Genomic DNA, 24,667 nt, shown 5'->3' on the forward strand with positions numbered 1-24,667 from the left:
ATGTGCTATTTGAGTTAGTAATTCAGAAATCACACTTACATTTGCTCCAGATTTTCTGAATAAAAAGATTCAGCCATGTGCTGAACATAGAGATGTGCTCAGTTATTATTTTTGGCATTCCATCTGGCCTAGAAAAAAAAAAATCTATCTAGGTCAGCTTTACTATCTAATGAAGAATATGTGGTAGCAATTGAGACCAAAGTTTAAATATTCATTTGTGCCCAAGACTAGTTTTTAGCAGTAACGTAGAGCTGTTTTTGTTTCAGACATCGATGAATGTGAATCAAGTCCTTGCATTAATGGAGTCTGCAAGAACAGCCCAGGCTCTTTTATTTGTGAATGTTCTTCCGAAAGTACTCTGGATCCAACAAAAACCATCTGCATAGGTATTTGTCTTTCGGAGAATGATTTTCCTATGTTTATCAGGGCTGCTGTATTTAATGTCTGCTTTTATTGCAAAAGGGTTTCAGTACGGAAGAACAAAGTTTTAAATGATTATTATTCCTTGTTTCATGATGCTATTCTTGCTGTAATTCCAATGCACACGTTTGAATTTTTGATATAGATTCTGTTGTCTATTAAATATCGTCACCCCCTTGCCCCTGCAGAAACCATCAAGGGCACTTGTTGGCAGACTGTCATTGATGGGCGATGTGAGATCAACATCAATGGAGCTACGTTAAAGTCCCAGTGTTGTTCGTCCCTTGGTGCTGCCTGGGGGAGTCCGTGCACCCCGTGCCAAGTTGGTAAGAGAAGCAGGTGCTGCAGCTCCTGTGCCCACTGGGCACTTTGCTCGGGAAGGGGAAGCCGAGAACTTTGTTCATTTAGGTTCACACGGGAATTTTAGAAGATTTCATTCTGATGACCTCACTGAAACATGTGGCTGAATAGGAAACTAAGAGAAGTGTCAAGGACAATAGTTTTATGTGATTTGGTTAATTGATCGTTTTCCATCACCACACTGTAATGTAGTTATCTGGAGTTGCTTTCCTAGATCAGCAATCCCTATTGGCTCTCTCAGGAACCTCATGATTAGGGGTCCTGAACTTTTTACAGGCGCAGATTTTCTTCCCCGCAAAATGATTGATGTAAAGGCACCAGTGTTCATCACTAAACTAAAGTTGTTGCAAAGCTGAGGTTTGAGAGCCTTGCTGATTCAATGTTTAGGTATATAAATGTGTGCATTTATATAGTGTGAATGCTGCAGGGCATGAGATCTTCCAGTTCTAGACTTTGTTTTCCACATTCATGTTACAGTAATCCTATAGTGTGATTCATATTTTAGGGCTAATAGCAAGAGAGAAATTGAGTCAATTTCCTTCTTAGTCATCACCTTAGTTTGATCTTTAGGGTACCTTTGGGTCTTTTAGGATATCTCAGATGAATTGAGCTTTATTCAAGGAGACATTTCATTCTTCTCCTTCACCTATGCAATCTCAGAGACACTTTGTCGTCTCAGACTTACTCATAGCAATAAAATCGGTTTCATGTTAAAGGCTCTCTTTCGTGTTTCTTATACCGTGTCATACAAAGTCTGGATATTGTTATCTCAAATTTGTTTTTTGCTTTTTGTTTGTTTTTTGGTACAGATCCCATATGTGGTAAAGGCTATTCAAGAATTAAAGGAACACAGTGTGAAGGTATTTATGATTATTTATAAATCATAAATTTCTGTGTGCATGAAGAATGCTTGTGTTAACTTGGACTGGATAAAGCTGTCATATAACTTCCCAGTGAGAAATGTGTAGCAGGGGGAAAAAAATAATGAGAACTGCCGAACATAACAGACGTGAGTTTCACAAGCATATATGCTATTGCCAGCGTCAGATCCCTGTGGCCAAAGGGCAGGGTGGCTGAAAATGCTTTAGGCTGACCATAGTTTTGAGTGACTACAATTTCAAACTGCTATCTATGAGGAAGACAGAAAAGGAAGTTTTTTTTTTTTTTTTTTTTTTTTTTTTTTTTAAAGTTTTTACTTGATTTTATTTATTTATTTATTTATTTTTGGCTGTGTTGGGTCCTCGGTTCGTGCGAGGGCTTTCTCCAGTTGCGGCAAGCGGGGGCCACTCTTCATCGCGGTGCGGGGACCGCTCTTCATCGCGGCGCGCGGGCCCCTCCCTATCGCGGCCCCCCCCGTCGCGGGGCACAGGCTCCAGACGCGCAGGCTCAGCAATTGTGGCTCACGGGCCCAGCCGCTCCGCGGCATGTGGGATCCCCCCAGACCAGGGCTCGAACCCGCGTCCCCCGCACTAGCAGGCAGACTCTCAACCACTGCGCCACCAGGGAAGCCCAGAAAAGGAAGTTTTTGATGAGGCTATAAAATTTGCATTTTTCTTGGTTTGTCCTGGTTTTTTGTTGTTGTGTTTTTGTTTGTTTCATGGTCACAGATGATGAGAAGGACACACTCTAGTGCCTCATTTTTGAAAGTCTACATGGATTCTCTCCAGTTTCCTGTGATTTTTTTCTCATGGAGTCCCAGATAGACATAGGTCAGGGTGACTAACACAACCTGACATGACACAGCAGCTGAAAAATTTTTAAAACAGCAATTAGTCCCATATGTGGAATGAAATGAACTTTTTTTCTCAGCTAAAATAAAGAGGAACACTACATCCCCCACCCAAGGTCTTGCTTTCCAAATGATGACTGAATCCTTTGGCCTCTCTCTGGTCCAGACCCACTGTTAATAACTTATCTGACCTCAGCAGCACATTTTGGTACACAAGTGGCCAGAACAAAACAAAACAAAACAACCCAAAAAAGGTAAATTTCCCCCTCCCAATTTATTTCTCTTATGAGGAAAGATTTAGAATATTTTTTTCAACATCCCTGGCTTGGAAAGTTATTTCTTCTAAATAGAGACACAGTGTGTGTGTTTCTTGACTAACGCTCCCCTTTTTTGGCATTGGCAAGTAAGTGCCTTTCTTTGGGTTAACTTGATGGTGAATATTTTTCCAAAAAAATGTGCAGAGAACATAATGCTCTCCATTAAGCAAACTGGGAAGGACTAGTATATTTGAGACAGATGCAATGAATGATGAATGAATGAACATGAGCATCTTCCACCGCTCCCCAACTCAAGCTGGGACCACCAAGACTTTGACAAAACAGCCTGGGACCATTGCTGAGTTAGAACTAGATACGCACTTTCTTGGGATGTCTCAGTACTTCTCAAAGGAGACTCTTTTGACTGGCCCCACATATTCCTCGATGATGGATTTTTTTTCTATGCTCATCTTCAAGCTATTTCTTCTTTGCTAGTTTGAAAGACCAGGCTTCTCTTTCTCTACTCACTTGCAGCCCTCTGCTCTCATAAAGCTAATTGTACGGCCCCTGGGAGCCTTACCTGAGATGTCTATAGTACCCAGACCTGTCCCCAAGAACTCCCACCAGCTCCGTGTCTTTACAACTCAAAAATTACTCCCTGAGACTGATGGAGAAACTGTTATATCTTTGGTAATAGGTGGGCTCAGTCTGGTTGCTTTTCAAACATCCCAGAAATTCTACATGAATTATTTGGAGGCAAACTAGTTTTGTAAACTTTTCTGGTTTAAAATGATCTTTTCAGTTGTGGTAATAATATGATTCCATGAATGGAATGAAGTAGAATGATGTTATACAGATATATTAACTTCATGCTTTTTTTTCCTTCATAGATATAGATGAATGTGAAGTGTTCCCGGGAGTATGCAAAAATGGCTTATGTGTTAACTCTAAGGGATCATTTAAGTGTCAGTGTCCCAGTGGGATGACTTTGGATGCCACAGGGAGGATTTGCCTAGGTAAATACTGTTCGTTACTTTTCTAATGAATATTTCTTAACGATTATTAAAAACTCAGTTAACAAGATAGAGCTGAATATTTGGTTCCAAGTACAGACACACACACATCCCAAATTCAGCATTTCTATTAGGATGCATTGTGGTTTCCTTGACAAATAGCCTTCCTGACTCAGCTCTTTATTAATTCTTTATAAAAAGAGTAGAGAACATGTCAGTGAAGAGAAAATTTAGTTCTTTATTGTTACCCATCACAGTTATTATTCTAGAGCTCTTAAATCTGCCCTCCATGGGCCATGGACAGAGAATCCTAGGTGACTGGTAAGGAGAACACTTTTGCTTAATTGGAAACTGTAGCCTTAGCCTGCTAGGCAGGGCTGCTGTAAGCCAGAAGGACAGGTCTTTGCAGGAAACTCTTGTGGGTATCAGGAGTGAAGAGTGTAACAGCCTGAGGAGTGAACCTGAGGGAACGAAAGCTGTTGTCAATATCAGCCATGATGAGATTCTCCATGACAACTGCTAGAACCCAAGCGACAATGATGTGGAAGAGACTGGACACCAAACCCTGAATTCTTAGAAAGCTGCCCTGTGGACTCATAGTGGCAGTAGATTTGAGGTCCCACAGTCATGCTTGTGGCGTCTTAGGCTTATTCTGGTGTCACTACTATGGCTTCTGACTGCCAGGAATACGTCCTTTGGATCACTGGTTTCAGAGTCCATGACTCTGCAAGTGATGCTCAGCCATATTGTGTATCTGAAACCACTCTGAAGAGCATCTTTAGTGAAGGACCACTGTAGGTGGTTGCAAGAGCGGCATGCAGTTAAGGGATCTGCATCCTTTATGAATTAGGATTAATCAGCCTTTAAATATAAAACTTTATGGTTTAAAATGTAAGCAACACAGAATAGAAAAGCTGGAATTCAGAGGCTAGAGTCTTTTCATAACTATGGATGTCAGTTCATCCTATCCTGAGTCTTAGCTTCTTTGTTTAGGAGGTATCAGCATGTAATGAGAACGCTTTTCCAGGTTCTTCAGTTGAAACATGCTTCAGGGTTTAGTTTAGGATTCATTTTGAAATTAACCATTTTAATTAAAAGAGGCAACCTGGATGTGAAGTTGCTCAGAAGGCTTCAGTAGCTTTCTAACATTAAAGGAAGCTCACACTCCCACAAGTATCCAGAAGAATGTGCACAAAAGCACATGTTGAGGTGAAAGAAATACTTGAGAAGGGGAGTGGATGGCTTTTCTTTGCTGTTTTTCCTCTTTAATCACAAGGAGGGCAGTCCTCATTTCAGAGTTTACTATTCCACCTCTCCAAAAATGAAGTGGATCTGAGAAAAAGGTGCTGGTGCTAGCTGAGATGTTCTCCAACAATAAAGACTGCAGTTGGCTTTCAGCTAGAGAGGAGATGTCAAGACATCATGGAGTGCATGCACTGGTAATAGGCATGGTCTGTACAGGGAGAAAACATCTCCCAAAAGAGCGTTGCAGGATTTCTTCGAACACTGCTCCTTATGTAGAATTATCAGAAAATACCTAGAGTTCAAAGGATACTTGCCGCAAGAAGAGGTGCACATAAATAAGAGCTGCCAGCTTAAGAGTCTTTATTAAGAAGGAAAACCCACCACCAAGCCTAGGTTCCTTTGAGGAAAAAAAATTAATTTCAGTCAGTAAGTTCGTAGTAAATTGTTATGTGTCCTGTACTTGGCCTAACACAACGTTGGCAGTTTGGGGCAGTGAACACAGAGTAGCTCTCCTCAGCTTCCCTCTGTTCGTTCCCTCTGGCAGATATCCGCCTGGAGACCTGCTTCCTGGGGTACGAGGATGAGGAGTGCACCTTGCCCGTGGTTGGCCGCCACCGCATGGACGCCTGCTGCTGCTCTGTCGGGGCAGCCTGGGGGACCGAGGAGTGTGAGGAGTGTCCCCTGAGGAACACACCTGAGTATGAAGAGCTCTGTCCCAGAGGACCCGGATTCGCCACAAAAGAAATCACAAATGGAAAGCCTTTCTTCAAAGGTACGGTGGTTTCAGTGGTTGATTTCACTCTTCTTTTAGGTCAACAGGATGCATTTTCAGGAGCACAGAGTTCTACCGACAGAATTACAATGAATGGCATCCATGCGGTCATCCCTGGATCATTTCAGTGTGCCTTCTCTGATTTCTGAATTTTATACGGCAAAATGTCCAGTCTGTCACGGATTTTCTTTTTCTACATCTCAGGACTTCCTGAGTCACTTGCCTCTCCCATGTAGTCACTGTTAAGCGTTAAATAGATTTTAATACTATCCTAAAGCTAAGCATAAACGAAAGAAAAATCTTCTTGGGAGATGTTTATGCCATCTACTAAAGCCCTAGAGGTAACCTTTATCTGCTGATTTGAAGCATGCAAGTCACTTTGGTCCACCTGACTATAGATAACGGTGTGAGAAACACAGTGACAGGTCCTCTTTGTCCAAATACAGCAAAATTCATTCCTATGGCAAACACTCCAGTGACTTATATTTCAAATTTTTTTTTCTTATGCTATAATATAAAACCCATGTAAAAAAAAAAAAGGAAGTTACAGATTTAATCTAATTCCAAAATTGAGTTAACTTCTTATGCACAATGATACAGACCTTGTTTACTTCAGCATATGGAAAAATCATAATTGGTTTCTCAGAATTCCGATTATTCAGGGAGGCCCAGCTTATGTTCTCAGTATAGAGTTTTGTGTCAGTTGCCCATTGTGTCTGGACCTACTTATTATACTTCATAACTAAATGAATTTCTAAAAATGGGAAATGAGTATATAAATATCACTTAATTATCCTTATATTAAAAAGTGTAGACTTTTTTCTACTGAGCGTTTGGTTCAAGAAGTCCTGGGGTTAAAATTGTACTGTCTAGAGAGACAGTTTCTAGACGGCCCTCTGAAATGTCTCTTAAGTAAATTCAAAGGAACTTGGATGATTTGCTTACAAAAGCTGTGGCAATCCATTACCGCAGAAGGACTAGATGTTCTTGAGATTTAATCTGCCAGTTCTGTATCTCATGACATTAGGTAGAAATGAACTTGTATTTCTTGAGCTCTAGGTCTTGCTCTAGAAAGGCCCCTAAAAGGGGAAACTCAGATTACTCAAATTACATGTTACATATGCAGTCTCCAAGAAACTCTTGTACACATTTATTAATGCAAACTTCATATTAATTAAGAAAATATTTTAAATTAGTACACACTATTTGAGAACATGTTTTAAATAGTATACATCATTTGTAAAGAATTAAAATTATAAATGGCATCTCCTTTGAAATTCTTATTTTTAAGTATTAAAAAAAAGCATCAGAAAGCATAAGTGAATATCTCATTCCACTACACACTCAATTGCTTCCTGTAGGACAATATATTTGAAAATCTTCCACATGCCTTACATATAGACACTAGTGGTTTAGAATTTCTTATTCTTTCATTCAGCAAATAGTTCAGCATTTGGTGTGTGCTGGGCTTTTAGAAGTCCAAATAAACGCACTCTTTACTTCTTCAATAATACTTTCTAAAATGTAGAAGTTTAAATGTCTAGATCTGTTTACAAAGTCCTATTTCTCATGGATCATCACACATTTTTTAAAATGAGTATGACCAAGACCCTCTAACTTCCTGGGTTTAAAATGGGGTGTTGAGATCTCCTAATTGGTCACTTATGGACTTTTCCCACATTTAATTTTCCTTGAAGACATCAATGAGTGCAAGATGATTCCCAACCTCTGCACCCACGGCAAGTGTAGAAACACCATCGGCAGCTTCAAGTGCAGGTGTGACAGTGGCTTTGCTCTGGATTCTGAAGAAAGGAACTGCACAGGTCAGTGAAGGGGCTCACCCTGGAGGGATACCCTTTGGAACTCTTGGTCTTAAACATGTTGCCACAAAAAGTAAAGCTATCCTGAGGCTCATCTGCTGCCACTTGCTGCTTTTGTGCAGACATCGATGAATGCCGCATATCTCCCGACCTCTGTGGCCGAGGCCAGTGCGTGAACACCCCCGGGGACTTCGAGTGCAAGTGCGATGAAGGCTATGAAAGTGGATTCATGATGATGAAGAACTGCATGGGTGAGTGCGTGACCATTTGATCAGCCCAGGGAAGAAACATTCCAAGAAGCTTTGGTGACTCATCGCCTGTGTCGGTTCTTCCTGCTCCCCCAGTGCGCTGGTCTCCTGACCAGTGAGTCAGGCATTGGACTGTGGCAGAGGGAGACTGACATGTGGAAGGAATGAGGGAATTCATGTTCTGGGGCAGCGGGTGGCCTCAGACACCAGGTATGGGTCCCTGAGAAGTGAGTTTAACACCTGGAATAGACACCCCAGGGAAGAGAGAACAATTCAAACATAAGCTATATTAGGGGACACATTCTAGGGTTTCTGTTCATCATTTTTAGAAAAGGAGATTGATTAAGATAGTTTCATGAGATCAGGTTCCCTAGCAACAGGACTGAGATGGGGGTATTTTTTGAGGGAGTGCTCTTAGGAGGAACCTGTAAAGAAGTGAGGGAAGCAGCTTAGGGCAGGGGAAGAAGAGAAGCAAATTGTTCGACTGGATTTTAGCTTTAACCTGATCCCACAGGGGCCTTGGAGTGTGACTAGTACCCGAGAGCTGTCCCACCTCGAGGCCAGGAGGCTGAGATTTTATACTCCCATGTCAGTTCAAGCAGTTATTGGCCATGGGCAGCCCCCAGCATGAGAGCGGGGTGTAATTTCTCACCTCCCAGGCATTTCTGAGTGAGGTGGATGGCGGTTTTCCAAGAAGGAAACCTGTGAGCCTTTAGCAGCCAGAACTCCCAGCAACTGGGCAATGAGTGCACTGGCCTGGTCGTGGGGACCTGGCAGGACCACCACCCACAGCTTCAACTGGGGTCATTTCCACTTTGCAGATATTGACGAGTGTCAGAGAGATCCTCTGCTGTGCCGAGGAGGCGTGTGCCTAAACACTGAGGGGAGTTACCGCTGTGAATGTCCTCCCGGCCATCAGCTGTCCCCCAACATCTCAGCATGTATAGGTAAGGAGGAAGACCACTTACCTGCCGGCAGTCGTTCGGCCCACACCCCTGCCAGAGTCAGAGGCTTACGGCTGGGTGCTTGGTATTCTCATCTTCTATACAGACATCAACGAGTGTGAACTGAGTGCGCACCTCTGCCCGCACGGCCGCTGCGTGAACCTCGTAGGGAAGTACCAGTGTGCCTGCAACCCCGGCTACCACCCCACCCCCGACAGGCTGTTTTGTGTTGGTAAGTTCTGTATGGTATGTTATTTATTTTCTTTAGTCTCTTTCGAAAGCACTCAAGCAACGTTCTCTGAGTTCTGTTTCCATCGCTCGTTACTTTTGCTTAATCTTTCCTGTTTTCCTGGAAGGAAATGTCTTCTCATGGTGGCTCCCGATCTTTAGATCTCACCTCCCCCATCTGTTTAACGAACCAATTCAGTGAAGGCTGCACAGTGTTTTAGCTCTAGCAAGTATAATTTGACCCATGCTGCTTTGACTAGTGAACGGTAGCACACGCTTTGTTTCTGCCTATGCACACCCAGGCCCATCAGCCAGTGATTACTAAGTACCGCCTGAAATAAACGCAGCCTGGTGAGTGCCGGGAGGAAGACAGAAAGCTTAGGGTGTGATCTCCACCCTTAGGTGGTTTGGAGCAGCTCAGAGATTCCAAAGAATAATTATTGGGAAGAAGACCATAGCATGTTTATAGCTTACAATGCAATAGAGGCCAAGTCTGGCAGTCCTTAAAAATGAGGTTTTGTGGGACAAACGTTTTGCTTTGTGGCTGGCCCTTAGGAGGTTTAGTTGTGCTGGGAAGAGCGGCACAGAAAGCCCCATGGCTTTATTGTGCCCAGAGTCAAAGTGAAACTTTGTAGAAACAGCCAGTTTTTGCCTGATTTGAGGTATATCCCATGTGGAACTGCCAAGTCTCACATGGTTTCTACCCAAAATCATAAATCAGCCCAAATTCTTCTGAAGCATGGCCCAGGACAACTCAGAACTCCAGCTCAGGTCCTTGACAAGGATTGGAACCTCAGCCAAACTGAATGTCAAGTTTGCAGCGGAATCTGTGACCCAGAGGATTTCACCCACGTGCCCACTGTTGTCACTGAGATATGTTCTAGCGCCCAACGCTTCTCCTGCATTGTGTGCGGCACACCGTATGTTGTGTTCATCTACCTCCCCAACTGCAGTGTAAATATTATGAAGGCAGGGAGAGTGTCCATCTCATTCACTGTTAGATTCTCATCTGTAGCACATAGTAGGTGTGTAGTTAATATTTGTTGAAGGAACCAAACAATGCAGTGACTTGCAGCTGCCCTGGGATGCTTTTATAATTTTGTATTTTGTTTTGTTTTATTTGACCCATACATACGTGGAAACTTCAAACGTGTGCCGTCATCACAAACACAGAGGAAGGTGATATTATTTTCCTTTTTCTTAGACATCGATGAATGCAGCATAATGAACGGTGGCTGTGAGACCTTCTGCACAAACTCTGAAGGTAGCTATGAATGTAGCTGTCAGCCAGGATTCGCACTAATGCCTGACCAGAGGTCCTGCACTGGTAAGTCAGTTTTAGCTTCCTGGGAACTCTCTCACTAACAGGTCCCTATGTAGAGTGGTTCAGGGCCTGGGCTTTGGAGTCAGACAGTCCTGAATTCAAATCTTTGTTTTGTCACTTTTTTGGCTGTGCGTCCTCGATGAAGATCCTTGGCATCTGATCCCTCATCGATAAAATGGGGTTCACACTGCCTGTGTGGAAGAGTGTGTACAGCACTCAGCATAATACCTGGCGCATGCTCAATAAGTGGAATATAAAATACATTTTCTTCATTGATCAGAGTTTTGAAGAATCTGATCTCATGGCCTATTTCAGTGCTACTCAGGGTGTGTTCCTTGGACGGGCAGCCTCAGTACCCCCTGAGAAAGTGTTAGAAATGCAAAATCTCAGGCCCCACCCCAGACCTACTGAATCAGAAACTCCTACGGGGGCATCTCAGTAGTCTGTTTTCACAAGCCTTCCAAGTGATTTTGGATTTGGGCTAAAATTTGAGAACTGCTGGTCTAATTTACACTGCCTGTTGTATCACATGGGCTAGAAGAGCCATGTAATCAGCCGGAGATGGGAAATGAAGTGGGTAATGTAGATTTTAATTTTGGCTCAGGTTAAGAAGAAAACTTAGGTTTAGGAACCAAAGTTATTTTATTGGACCTAGTAAAATCTCCGTTAAAAGCCCTAGATATAAATTTAGCTATAAAAATTAAATTTTGAAAATCTAAGCAGATATGCTTATTTCAAGCATTTTTTACCTTAAAATATCTGTAAAACAGCAAACAATGGACATTAGGCATTTAAATTTGACAATTAGAAAAATAAGATTCATAATCATTTTTGAATGATAAATTTGTATCAGAGATAAAAGTGCCAATTAAATGGTGTTCTTTTTTTTTTTTTCCTGAGTTTGGACTTTACCTAAATGTTTATTACATTTTATTAAAATTTTATTACATATGTAGTACTAGTAGTAGCTAATTTATTGAACACTTAGTATGTACCAAGTGCTGATGTGCATTTTTTTTTTTTTAAATGATGGTCTTTTAAGTGCATGTGGACCTCCATCCTGAACTGTAGGTTATAAATCTTGAAAATGGTTCTCTCCTTTTTTACCCAAGATAACCTGATGGGATAATTTATGTAAAGTGTCATTTGGATTTCAGAGCTAACAGTCTTATGCGAGCAGGCTGAGTTTACTTGACTTGGGTCACTTAACTTTTTCATCAATGATTAATGGAACCCTATCAACAACATGCCATTGTTGGTTTTATTCTCTGCAGACATTGATGAGTGTGAAGATAACCCCAATATCTGTGATGGTGGTCAGTGTACAAACATACCTGGAGAGTACAGGTGCTTGTGTTATGATGGATTCATGGCATCTGAAGACATGAAGACTTGTGTAGGTAAGCAAAGAAGACAATTTTCCAATTTGCTAGTTATTCACAAACACTGTTAAATTACATAAAGATTTGTTTGGGTAGTGACTAGATCCTAAGGGAAGAGTAAGAATATTTAGGAGCATAGTACGATTAATAATCCAAAGCTAGCATTCCAAAAAGCAACTTTCTTGTGACTGTGATATGATGCTCTTGTCAGATATGTTGTATGGACTGAGCTAACCATTGGTCAACTCCAGTGACCAAAAGACATTTCTTTTATGTCTATGCATTATTTCTGTCCACTTAACCCTCCTTTTGCTGTGACTAGAGTTTAGGCTTTTAAATTGTTTGCTTAAGGCAAGCAAAATTTATTTCTGACAAGAATGCAATAAATTCTAGAATGGATTGTTTTGGAGAGTTTCTATTGCTGTCTTCAAATCTGTCAGACTTTTTAATGTAATATCTAATCTGCCTTTAATCCCATTTAGTATATTTTTAATCTCAGACATTGCAGTTTTCACCTCTAAAGTTTGATTTGGGTCTTTTTTTTGATATCTTCTGTGTCTCTACTTAATATGTCCAATCATTTCTCTAGCTTTTAAAATACAGGAATACAGTTATAATAACTGTTTTAATGTCCTTGTCTACTAATTCTATCACCTGTGTCAATTCTGGATCATTTCAATAAATTGACTTTCCTCTTCATTATGGGCCATATTTTCCTCCATCATTGAATGCCTGGTAATTTTTGCTTGGATGCCAGACATTATAAATTTTGCCTTACTAGGTTCTGAATATTTTTGTATTCCTAAGCTTTATTTTGGAACATAGTTATTTGGAAACAGATCGGTTCTCTCAAAGTCTTGCTTTGAAGCTTCGAAGCAGCAGTTAGGGTAGGGCTAATTTTCTCTATTGCTGAGGCAAGATCCTTCTGGATACTCTACTCACTTCCCTGTGAATTACAAGGTTTTCCAGTCTGGCTGGTAGGAGAAGGCACAATTCTACGCCTTCTGGGAACTCTGATGATTGTTCCCTCTAATTCTTTTGGATGGTGCTTCCTCCAGATTCGAGAGTTTCCTTACATGAATGTACTGATCACTACTCATCTGGGTGCTTGACTGGGACCCTCTGCAGATCTCTGGAGTTCTCTCTCCTTCTCTCTCTCTGTACATCTCTTTTCTGTCCTTTACTCAGCCCTATGAACTCTAGCTACCTTGGCCTTCCCCCTCACCTCTTCAACTCATGGACATTTCCTGGTTCCATCTGTCATCCCCCTCCCTATGCCATTGCCTTAAAGCTCTCCCTACACAGTAATCTGGGGCATTTGTAGAACCCACCTAGTTTGTTTTTTCTCTCAGGGATCATTGTTTTTGTTGCCTATATTGTCCTTTCTTCTTGTTGTTATTTTAGGTGAGAAGGTAAATTTGGTTCCTATTACTCCATCTTGGCCAGAAGCAAGAGTCTAGAATTGAAATTTTAAAAATCACATCACATTTGTGTCTTTCAAAAACGCTTACCGAATATTTGTGAAGTCCTAGAAATTAAAGTGAATGTCATAAAAAAAATAATTTTTAATTTGGGAAAGAAGTGAAGTTTGTAACTATCTGCACTAAGACTACTAGTTTATCTATCTTTTCTTTCAAGATATGGAACTAAAATGTTGGCATCATGCAGTCTGAATTAAAATTTTCATCTTGCAACGGAATATGCTGTTTTAAAAAGTTTTCTAGACTGTCACATAAACAGGCTCTATCCCCAACCTCGAGTCAGTCAGTTTCTTTGATTACTTGACCTCCTGCTTGTGGCCCAGATAAAAAGCAGGTCTTCAGGGTTAGCCTTCAATGTAGAAAGCAAATGTGAATTGGGCTATGTAAATATACATTTTTTTTGAGTGAAAACATTTCATCTTTTCTGTTTGTTTGTCATAGTTGCTTTATCTCAGGGGAAAATTTTCAGTGATATCAAACAAATGATTATATGTATTAATAATATCTGTGTTTTACAGATGTCAATGAATGTGATCTGAATCCAAATATCTGTCTAAGTGGAACCTGTGAAAACACTAAAGGCTCATTTATCTGCCACTGTGATATGGGATATTCAGGCAAGAAAGGAAAAACTGGCTGTACAGGTATGTTTTCTCAAATTGAACAATAAAACCGTAAGTGGTTAAGAGGTTGCTACCATAATTATAGATTAACATAAGTTTTAAAACTATTAATATTTTAATTGCATTATAAAGCATTTTGTATAGTATTTTTTCATTAACTTAGCCTGCACTTCTTTGAAATTTGTCATACTTTAGATTGGATCTAAGGTGAGGTTTGTTTCCCTTTACCTGTGAAAAAAAGGCATATGAGATAAATTACCACCATAAATAACACTATAAATATCAACATTTTATGAGGTTAAAGTAACATTTTTATATCAAAGTAGTTAACGTGCTAACTACCAAACATATCCCTTTATTAAAGCAGACCTTTCCCAATAGCCTCCATTGCCAACCCTCTCATTTAAGGTTTTATAAGTGAAATTACTTTTTAAAGAAACACATCCTATTGTAAAGCAATTATACTCCAATAAAGATGTGGAAAAAAAAAAACCCAACACATCCTACAATTCATATATTTCATCAAGTCTCATCAGTCTTCTAGTTTCTTAAATTAATGTGCTTTTGTTCAATTAAGTTGCTTTAGCCCTAATTAGTCTCTATTCGTGGGACTCAGCAAATCTCATGAAGTGAGAATTAAACCATTAATTTTGCTTGTTTAATACCGATAGCACATAAGAAGGTCTTTTCACAATATTTGTAGGAGATTATTCTGTCAAACATCAAATGGAAGCAGTCACTCTGAGTGAATGTTGTTCTTTCTACGTGTTTAATCGATGTTTTCATACTTGAGGCAGTGATACTTAGTACATGGAACAATAAAGTTTTACTGTAGTTACCTATAGTAATAAAACAGATTATGGCATCTAACATAATTTAAAACATAATGGAGACCCTGGTGGGCTTGAATTAGGTAACTGCATCATTTCTTTACAAATAATAGACTTTAATTTCAAAAGCCAGTTTGGCAAGCCATCGTGACTTAAAACAAACGTTAAAATATTTGCAGATTGGCAGTGTGGTACAGGTACAGGTCCTTTTCTTAATTATATCAACGTTTTTCAAGAAAGTTCCCAATATATGCATGATCACTTTAAACTGTTCAGTTATGCAAAGTTTCAAATAGAGATATACAGACATCACCAATAAATTACTATTAGTTCAAAAATGACAGATTCTAGCCAAATTATTAAAAAGAAGCATGTAGCTAGAATGCTGTCATGCTCACTGTATTAGTCTTCATATGAAGCATGTCTAGAGGTCCTTTCTGATAACTGGCACAGAGTTTAAAATCTCTAGTCCTCATGTGGTCTCTGGGGTACAAATGATGCTTATATCAGCATATCTGTGGTTCAAGATATATTTTTAGCTTTCATTAAAAATATAGGACTTAGGGTAAGGGGTGTTGGTCTGGTAGTAATGCAGGGGAGAGTAGGACAGTTCTATATTGCATTTTACCTAATAGAGGCTAATACCATTGTTTGGCAAGGTTGAACTCACTGCAAGTCAAGCCAGAGAACTGTGATTCTTATGAAGGGAGAAGTTAATCTAATGGGACAGTCTTCATTCCCTATAAGAAAAAGATCTCTAGAATTTCATGCTCCAAATTCCCGCTAACAGAGGCATGTGCAGAGGCTGACTGTTTTAGGCCTCTTATCATGAAGAAAGCTTAAATTTTCATGCAACATTAATATCATTTTAGGTACATGAGGTATAATGCATGTAATGCCCTTGGCATACAGTAGCTGGTCAGTAAATAGTAGCTATTGTTGTAGTTATTGTCCTTATAAAATGAGACACATAGACACAGTGTCTAGAAGCCATTTTAATTAAAAACATAACTTCTGGTCTAGCAAAATTCTGTACTTCTATTTACTGATATGCTTGAAATCAGTTTAGAGAAGGAAGATCTTACTCTGTATATTAAAAGGCTTGTTTTTCATAATTGAGTGACGAGAGCTGTGTACTCCACATTAGATGAGATGACACCAGTTTTACATTAAGAACAGCAGGCTTTTAGTAAATTACATGAACAGAAACATGGATTTGAAGTCCAAGAAATATTCTGTATCTTTCCCCAAGGGGCAACATCCCCCTTCCCACTTTTAAATTATAGCCTAAAATGATTTTTCAATTGCATAAAATTCAGCTAGTACTGTAGGGAAAAGCATTGAATTTCATGGCCCTTCTGATATCATAGCAGCATGGTATGTGATATCCTCATGTAAAGGAGTAGACCTCTGGATTTTATTCCTAGTTCTTTTACTGGTTCCTGAGCTTGAAGAAATCACCAGGGTGCTCCGTAGTTATGCAAGTGTTCCCCTTGGGTAAGAGCAGCCCTGCAGCGAAGTATGGAAGGAGAGGGTGTATTAGGGCAGGAAGAAAAAGAGGTGCTCTGTAAATCCTGCTATTAACAACCAAGGGTATCACATTTGATTGGAAATGACTTACACAAACAGGAATTGGCAGCAAGTTTGGTATACTCAAAAACAAGTTTTAAAAAATCTGAGCCAAAATGTTTTTTGAATCCCATGTAACTAGGGCTCTTTTCGCCTGCTTTTAGTTTAAAATTTGTGTCACTCACAACTTAGAACACCATCAGGTTACCTTGGTGATAGTATGTTAAAGACAAGTGTTTATAATGTCCCAGGCAACTAATGTAAATAGAGATATGTATCTTGCTTAATGGGGTAAGCAAGCCTCACAACAAATAACAGTGAAGAACAGACCTGGAAATATGTTTTGATGACAGACAAGAGAAATATATCTACTTCTATTTCCATACATATATAATATGTATACATACATATCGTATGTACACATATATTTTAATGAGTACCTTGTAAAGGAATTATAAAAATATGTATGCTATTTCATAGGGAGGAACTTTGTTTCACGAGAACTTAAAAAATGTCCTCTGGGTTCCATTACAGCTTTGTCTAAATATTTCAGCTCCCTTGTCATTACTGATTGTTTCCATTTTAACAAATAAACATGTTTTTTTTTTCCCCCAATCACTTTAGCAGTGTTCAGAATCCACCCACTGACTTACATTCCCAGCCCACACAGATGTTAAGTGTTTCTTTTTTCTCCTTAAGCTTTGTTCAAATCGTGGATATGGCTGAGGGGAACGTTCTATTTAATGAAGGGAGAATGGACATTTTCCTGTTACCTAGAACACATCTCTTCTATCCCTGGCTTAAGGGGGCTGGATTACAGTTTCTCTGTGGCCCTCACATACACGGCTTCTGATGCCCATTCTACATAATTGTAATCAGACAACAAATTGAAGGAAGAAAAACTAGGTTGCCGTCAGGTACCATCCTTGGTGCGTCCTGGCTTTCTCATGCTAATCTGTAAGAATGTACCTACCATCACATGCTCGCTCACTCGGTCAGTGAGTAAGGCATACAGTTAAAATCAGGATTGTTTTCAGTTAAAATAGCAGGATTGCTGGGCAGCTCCATTTCTCAATCGTTCAGCTTTTCATACGAGACATGTTGCTGTGGGTATAGTCCGTGAAAGAGAATCACGTACTTCAAAACCACCAGCACTCAGTGAAAATTTGCCCTCATTTCCTTCCAGCTCCTTATCACTGCTAATTGTCCTCCACTGGCTGTCAGCCTGTGAAAACTCTGTGGGTGTTCAGTTAAATAGTCGTGGCTCAAATTTGGGTCCAAACTGAAAAATCCAAGTAGCCTTCACGTTTGGCCTCTCCGTTCACCCTAACGCCCTCTTCCCCAACGACTCACCAAGGAGATTCCACAGTGTGCCAGCCCTGCTGGACTAGGGTTCTCGTGACTGATGCCCAGATGGCAGGAAGGCAGGCGTTTGTGTGGGTGACACGGCCTCTCCCGCCATGACTGTCAGAGGAAGCCAGAGCAGCTCAGAGCACAGTCTCTTTCTCGAGTGTCAGATTCAAGTGGAACACACCCAGAACCTGTGCATGGGGTCTGCTCAGACCACACCCTTGCCCTTCACGAGAGCCATGCAAGTAGGACCTTTGAGTCTCTGTGAGGGAGCTCTGGTGGGGTGAAGGAGGTTGCAGTGTCAGCCCTAAATTTGAATTTCTTTGCTTTTCTTGGCGTGTGCTTAATCTTAAAAAGGAATTTTCTGTCTGGAGCAAACTTGTGGGGGAAAGAGAACATTTGTACAGAAAGAGATGTTCTTGGCAAGCGTGTGCTATGTTTCCCTCACATTATTGAAGAGTGGAGTGTTTGAATATGGTATTTTTGTTTGGTTGTTTCCCTTATGGCTCAGTTTCCCCTTCTGTCTGCTTTTATAACGAAGTACAGTCTTAGGCCCAAGTCTGCCGTGGAAACAATTAATGAATAATAGTTGGTGTGTACATGGACACACACATGTGAAGAAACCTTTTATTCAGAGATGCCTTTAGACATTATGACCAAGTCTTTCTAATTCACTTGTGACATACCAGTAGTGTAAGCCGTTGAGATAATGACTTATACAAAGATTCACAAAATGGAAAATTGAATATGGGCACCTGAGTTACTCGTCCCTCCTATTCCAAAGCCCACGATACACGGCCTCTTGCAAATATAATTTATTTTCACCCTGAAAACATTGTGGTAAAACTGCAAATATTTTCTTGAATTAGAAATTTATGTCCATATATTATTCATGATATCAAAAAGGAGGGAGACTCTCCTTTTAAAAAACAATAGTTATTTTCTTAATTGCAAGATTAAATATTGAAGGTAAAAAACCCACATGAAAATAAGAGTATCTTTGGACATTAGAAAATTGAAAAGAAAAAGATAACAGGATTACTAGATTGACAGGCTATGATCATCTCTGAAAATTGTACTTAGTAGAAAAGATTAGTGAATATTTCTATAAGTCTGTTAATACCGCCGAGATTTCGAAAGCAGACCTTTAATCAGGACTTAGAATAAAGTCCTGATGTGACTAAAGAAATCAGCTTGACTAGGCAGCTGTGGCTCAAGACAAAGAGCACCAAACAGGGGATGGGAAACTGAGTTCCAGGTGTGCTGGTTCTGCCCCTCACTGACCTTGGGGCCGTGACAAGTTCCCATGCCTTTGGGGACCTCTGTTTCCTTCTCTGAGAAACTGAAGATTAGGAAAGTCAAATTCTAAGGTCTTTGCACTTAGAAAATTCCTTGATTCTTTAACATCTGGAGGTTTCAACACTTAGGCAATCGAAAGTCATTGTTTCTACCTAACTCAGAGATCAGGACAAATAAAGCAGGGACATTATGGCAGCACACTGCAAGAGTGGTGCTTTGCATCATTAACTCTGAAGGGAGTGATTATCTGAGGAAGAAAGAAGTGTCCAGTGGCCCTGCCTGGGAGCCCTTAGGTCAGGCTTCCTTTCTTGAATTCCCTGCCTATTTACCACTGTTATCCCTGGGCTGGGCTTCCTCCTCATTTCCTTGGAATGTGCCGTGCTCAATTAGTCAGTTGATTAAAGCTCCCAGTCACAAGTTTAAAGCTGCCTGGCATGTGCTTCCCTTGACCTGCCTTAATAACTCAGTAGGTTCATGTGGCTGCCAAGGTTACATTAAAATTCACCTACACAATACGTTGCAACTGTTAGAACATTCTTCTAGGCGTGTTTTCATTTTATACTTATTAGTGATATTGCAAAATATTCTTGTAGGAAAAATAACACTATTTTATTTTGTGTTTGCTCTAGAAGTTATAACAAAGCCAAAGATCTCAGGACCATTTCAGAACTTCAGATGGAACATTTGGCAAACAGCATGTTTCCAAACACTTTCAAATCATTTAATTGGGCTTCTTAAGTAAACAAAAGGGTAAACCTAAGTTGCTTGCCCAGTTTATTTTTCATGTCGCTATTCAAGTGATCACTGAAAATTCTTGCAACATTTCATATGCCAAGATTTACCTTCTTAACCTAAGTTTTATGTTAGACATTGGTTTCCATACGGAATCATCGTATCCATACTTAGGAGTTCTTGTTCTTAGTTAATGAAAAAGTTGGTTAGGAGGCTAAGTGCCTGTCTTTCATTATGAAATAGATCAGTTTCGGGAAATAAGATTCTGGTACCAATTCCAATAATGATCACCAACTCCCTGTCTTACAGTTCAACTCAATTCTGACAACCATCTACCTGGAGATAGTGTCAGATTCCACAGGTTAAGGACTCAGTCCCATAAAATTGTCCACACTTCAGGTGCCAGCCGCAAGTCTAGGTTGTCTGTTATGAGTGCTTCTGACCAGTTGGCTATAAATCAAAGGTTCCCACCACCTCCTTGAATTTGATTAATTTGCTAGAGTGGCTCACAGAACTCAAGAAACCAGTTTACTCGTTAGGTGTATCAGGTTACTATAAAAGAGTGTAACTCAGAACAGCCAGATGGAAGAGGTACATGGGGCGAGGTATGGGGAGATGGCACAGAGCTTCTCATCCCATCTCTGAGCAAGCCACTCTCCCCAGGTCCTCACTGTTCACCAACCTGGAAGCTGTCCAAACCCTATCTTTTGGGGTTTTTCTAGAGGCTTTATGACAGAGGCACGATGGATTAAATCACTGACCTTTGGTGACTGATTCAACCTACAGCCCCTCTCCTCTCCCTAGAGGTGGGGGGTGGGACTGAAAATTCCACCTCTCTAATCATGCCTTTGGTTCTCTTGGCAACCAGCCCCCATCCTTAAGTGCTTTCCAAAGGTCCGTCACCTCATTAACATAACAAAAGACACCTTTTTCACTCTTAGCACTTAGGAAATTCCAAGGGTTTTAGGAGTTCTGTGCCAGAAACAGGACAAAGACCAAATATACACTTCTTGTTATAAATCACAATATCACAGGAAACAAAACATATTTTACTTTATAATTTATAGTCTCTTCTTTTTTTTTTTTATTAAATTTTTTTGGAGTATAGTTGCTTCACAGTGTTGTGTTAGCTTCTACTGCAGAGCAAAATGAATCAGCCGTACATATACATATATCCCCTCCCTTTTGGATTTCCCTCCCATTTAGGACACCACAGTGCATTAAGTAGAGTTCCCTGTGCTATACAGTATGTTCCCCTCAGGTACCTATTTTATACATAGTATCAGTAGTGTATATATGTCAATCCCAATCTCCCAATTCCTCCAACCCCGCCCCTTTCCCCCTTGGTATCCATACATTTGTTCTCTACATATATTCTCTTCTATAATGCTTTTATATTATAGAATCTATCTTGGCTAAATTTGGAAATGGAATTTTGAAGAATGGAGAATTTTTGAGAATTTGAAGTCTTTTCGCAATGTGGCCCTAATCTGGTTCTCCCTTTACTGAAAAATCTCTCTTTTTTTTTTTTTTTTTTTTTGAAAAATCTCTCTTGAATTGACTTGAGTTTTACAGGAAATATGCAAGAAGACTTGGGTCCCAAAGTGCTAGCTAGAGAAAAGATAGTTCACACACTGCCTTAAGGAATATTCTCTGCAAATGCTTGAATTAGCAATACCTAAAGTAAAACGTTTATAGAAATAAAGCGTGATTAAATAATACGGTGTTTTACATTTAAGAATAAAATATATTTAGTGTATAGAATATGATTGAAAAAGCTTTCTAACATGCCAACAACATTGTATTCCTTTGTCTATATGAGATATGAAAGCAATGTGCATCATTTCTCTATAGTTGATTTAATAAAAATATTGGGAATAGAAACAAATGACCATGAGCATTAATAGGATAGAATGTTCGGCAACTCACTTTTTAAGATCTTCAACTGGAAGGAGGTTCATTTTGTTTTGCAGCGGCTGGACACTTACCTTAAAATAATGGAAAATAATTAGAGTTAACAACAGCAAGTAGCATTATGTTGTTCTTAGTAAATTGAAATTTAAATCTGTTCAATTTATGTAGCATATACATGTGGATGCTAAACCAATCTATGTTATACTGTGAGAAATGTGAAAGCAAGTCACCTTTTGAATATTGCTAAGTTATTTAAAAGACCCAAAAGGCGTCTTTGCTAAACTTTTTTTAAACCACTGGTTATTTTTTCCAGACATCAATGAATGTGAAATTGGAGCACACAACTGCGACAGACATGCTGTATGTACCAACACGGCAGGAAGCTTCAAATGTAGCTGCAGCGCCGGGTGGATTGGAGATGGCATTAAGTGTACTGGTGGGTTGGAAAATAACAGAAACTGCTTGTCATGAACTGCCTGGATTATAAATGTGAACATATCAGTTCTGTAAAGAAAACTTTAATTTGTGTTTTACTGATTTTAAATGTCACATTTTCTGTTCATAATGATGTGTGACCTCTTTCCTTAAGATCTGGACGAATGCTCCAATGGAACCCACATGTGCAGCCAACATGCAGACTGCAAGAATACCATGGGCTCTTACCGCTGCCTCTGCAAGGAAGGATACACAGGCGATGGCTTCACTTGCACAGGTAGGCTCGTGTTGGAAACAGCTGTGTAAACGGCAGTCAGAAAAGCAAGGTGCCCGACGTCTTTCAAACCATCAGTTCCTTTCTAAAGGCTGGGTCAGTTACAGACAACTTGGAACAGAAAATATTGGTTATTTGAAACGACATTCCTGTGGAATGGAAATCTGTAGCCGACTCAATTAGGGAGACCTCAGAAACTAAATATATATTTACATAGATGTATATATAGTTATATAGTTGATATATGTGTCACTGTATGTAATGATGTCATGAGCTTAAAATAAATCACACTTCCTTTCATCACCCTTAGCCTTTATATTTTTGTGCCTGTTTCTCACTGCTGACTTCTTTTCCATATTAAAACCAAGTGTGAACTTGCTGTAGGAACCTATGTGAGGAAAAGAAATTAGACATTCTGGATCAGATCAACAGCATATATTTTTCTTCCACTTGCCATCGTTGTTATCATTCCACATTGGTATAAGTAAGAGTTTCATAACTGCTTTGAAAGGAATTCATTCACTTCCAGTTTTACAATACATTAATGACATTTTCTTCTCAGTGCTAATGAGTAGTCATAGAATTAATGTGAACTATTACATATATTTAAATATGTATGATTAGAAACATGATTATAAAGAAATGATATATACACTTACCATGACCATGTATAATACAGACAGCACGTTTTAAGTCAGGGCATTGGTATTAAATAAGATATTGAAGTACATTTTTCATTGGCCGTTAGGTAGCATAGAAGCTCATAGGACCTGAAGCGTCAGTTTATCCTTAAATGACTTACAAGAAGTCATTTAAACATAAAAGGGGCTGAGGGCCAGTAAGTGATTTACCTGGATTTTGTTTTAGCTCACTAAAAGTTTTATCATACTTGAAATTGTTTTTGCTTAACCCAGTGAAGTTTTGTCATCATAAACTTCCCATTGCTTTTTAGAAAATATTCCAAGTTTCATGTACCAGGCATGTATGGTTCATGTGTCTGATATTTAACACCTGTGATTAGTAGCAAAACTCAGAAGAGATTAAGCAGGAATCTTTGGTCTCCTCTATAGTTGCTATTCTAGGTCTTTTGCTGCCCATCTGAGCAGAGCCTGAAGCTTGAGAATCAGGCACAAACCGTGACGTGTTATTTCCTGTCATGGATGTGTCCTCATGTTGATGATCCTGCTTGCAGAAGTCTTAGTGTGAATGATCTGTTTGACTCATTACCCATTAGAGATAATTTAGCATTCAGGATTCTGTATCTGAACCCCATGTTTACTATATAGTCAATATTAGTATTCAAAAGAGAAAATTGAGTTTAATGTGTCAAGTAGAAATTATGATGAAATACCACTACCCTCAGGAAGCTGACAATTATAAAAGTTGCTGGACCTGAGGAATCAGAAAACTCCTAACTAAGGAAGAGTAACTTGTGTTTCTTTCTGGCTGTAGATCTTGATGAGTGCTCTGAGAACCTGAATCTGTGTGGCAATGGCCAGTGCCTAAACGCCCCGGGAGGATATCGCTGTGAATGTGACATGGGCTTTGTGCCCAGTGCTGACGGGAAAGCCTGTGAAGGTAAGTGATGGGCAAGCTGCCGGGGGGGCCTTGCAGGGCCTGATGAGATCAGGTTATTGAAACATTCCTGATGCCTTTCATTTGTTTGTTTTTTACACCAAGTTGTGTTTTGGCTTCCCATCTAACCTGGTCAGTTCAGTTTGTGGACAGATTGGACAGATTGGGTCTCCAGCTGGACCATTTCTCTTTGTGCAGAGAAAAATCTCAGCTCTTTGGCCATTAGCTGCACATCCAGCCCTGGCCAGATGATTTGCAAGAGCACACCCATTAGTCGTAGGAGAATGGGGGTAACCAACTCAGTGCAGCATATGCATCCCCATTGCTGGTGGAGAGAGCTCAAAGTGCTGGTGCCCTGAGAGCGAAGGATTCTTTCCAAATATGGAGACACAGTTTTTAATCTCTGCTATGGTTTTGTTTCTAGAAATAAAGGCTTTAAAATAACAGCAGAGCGGATAGTCTTGTCCGTAGGTAGAACAATGTCCTGGCTATGTCTCACACGGTCTCCAAATATCTAACACATATGGACGTGGAACAGTCTTTCGCAAATCCACTCAGTAAGGAACCCCGAGGGATGATACCCTATGTCAAGACGTCTCTCAGTGTAAGACTCCATCTTCCTGAGAAGTGTTGGTCAGACAGGAAGAGTCCTGAGAGCCTGCTGGCTGAGGATGGATCCCACTAAGAAACACAAGATTCTCCTCTTTACCCACACTTGTCAAATTTAAGCACATTATCCCTCATTGAGAAGAATTAGTGACCACAGTGAGCTGAAAAAATTTCAGTAGAAATAAACACATGGTAACGATCGACAGTAGAGGTTTAAACAAGACCCTGATTAAT

General features: G+C 39.9%; 1 protein-coding gene across 1 annotated transcript in view; it reads left to right on the forward strand.

Moving 5' to 3' along the window:
* FBN1 (fibrillin 1) overlaps window positions 1-24,667 on the forward strand; it is a 254,846-nt gene that overhangs the window by 156,511 nt on the left and 73,668 nt on the right. Inside the window, exons 20-34 of the mRNA XM_007170445.3 lie at window positions 267-386; window positions 609-746; window positions 1,590-1,640; window positions 3,657-3,782; window positions 5,569-5,796; window positions 7,494-7,619; window positions 7,739-7,867; window positions 8,686-8,811; window positions 8,915-9,040; window positions 10,241-10,363; window positions 11,635-11,760; window positions 13,742-13,867; window positions 21,854-21,976; window positions 22,130-22,252; window positions 23,702-23,827. Coding sequence (XP_007170507.2) covers window positions 267-386; window positions 609-746; window positions 1,590-1,640; window positions 3,657-3,782; window positions 5,569-5,796; window positions 7,494-7,619; window positions 7,739-7,867; window positions 8,686-8,811; window positions 8,915-9,040; window positions 10,241-10,363; window positions 11,635-11,760; window positions 13,742-13,867; window positions 21,854-21,976; window positions 22,130-22,252; window positions 23,702-23,827 — 1,917 coding nt within the window. The remainder of the gene's footprint in view (window positions 1-266; window positions 387-608; window positions 747-1,589; window positions 1,641-3,656; window positions 3,783-5,568; window positions 5,797-7,493; window positions 7,620-7,738; window positions 7,868-8,685; window positions 8,812-8,914; window positions 9,041-10,240; window positions 10,364-11,634; window positions 11,761-13,741; window positions 13,868-21,853; window positions 21,977-22,129; window positions 22,253-23,701; window positions 23,828-24,667) is intronic.

This window comes from Balaenoptera acutorostrata, chromosome 3 (assembly GCF_949987535.1).
Source record: "Balaenoptera acutorostrata chromosome 3, mBalAcu1.1, whole genome shotgun sequence".
In the NCBI taxonomy this organism is placed as follows: Eukaryota; Metazoa; Chordata; class Mammalia; order Artiodactyla; family Balaenopteridae; genus Balaenoptera; species Balaenoptera acutorostrata.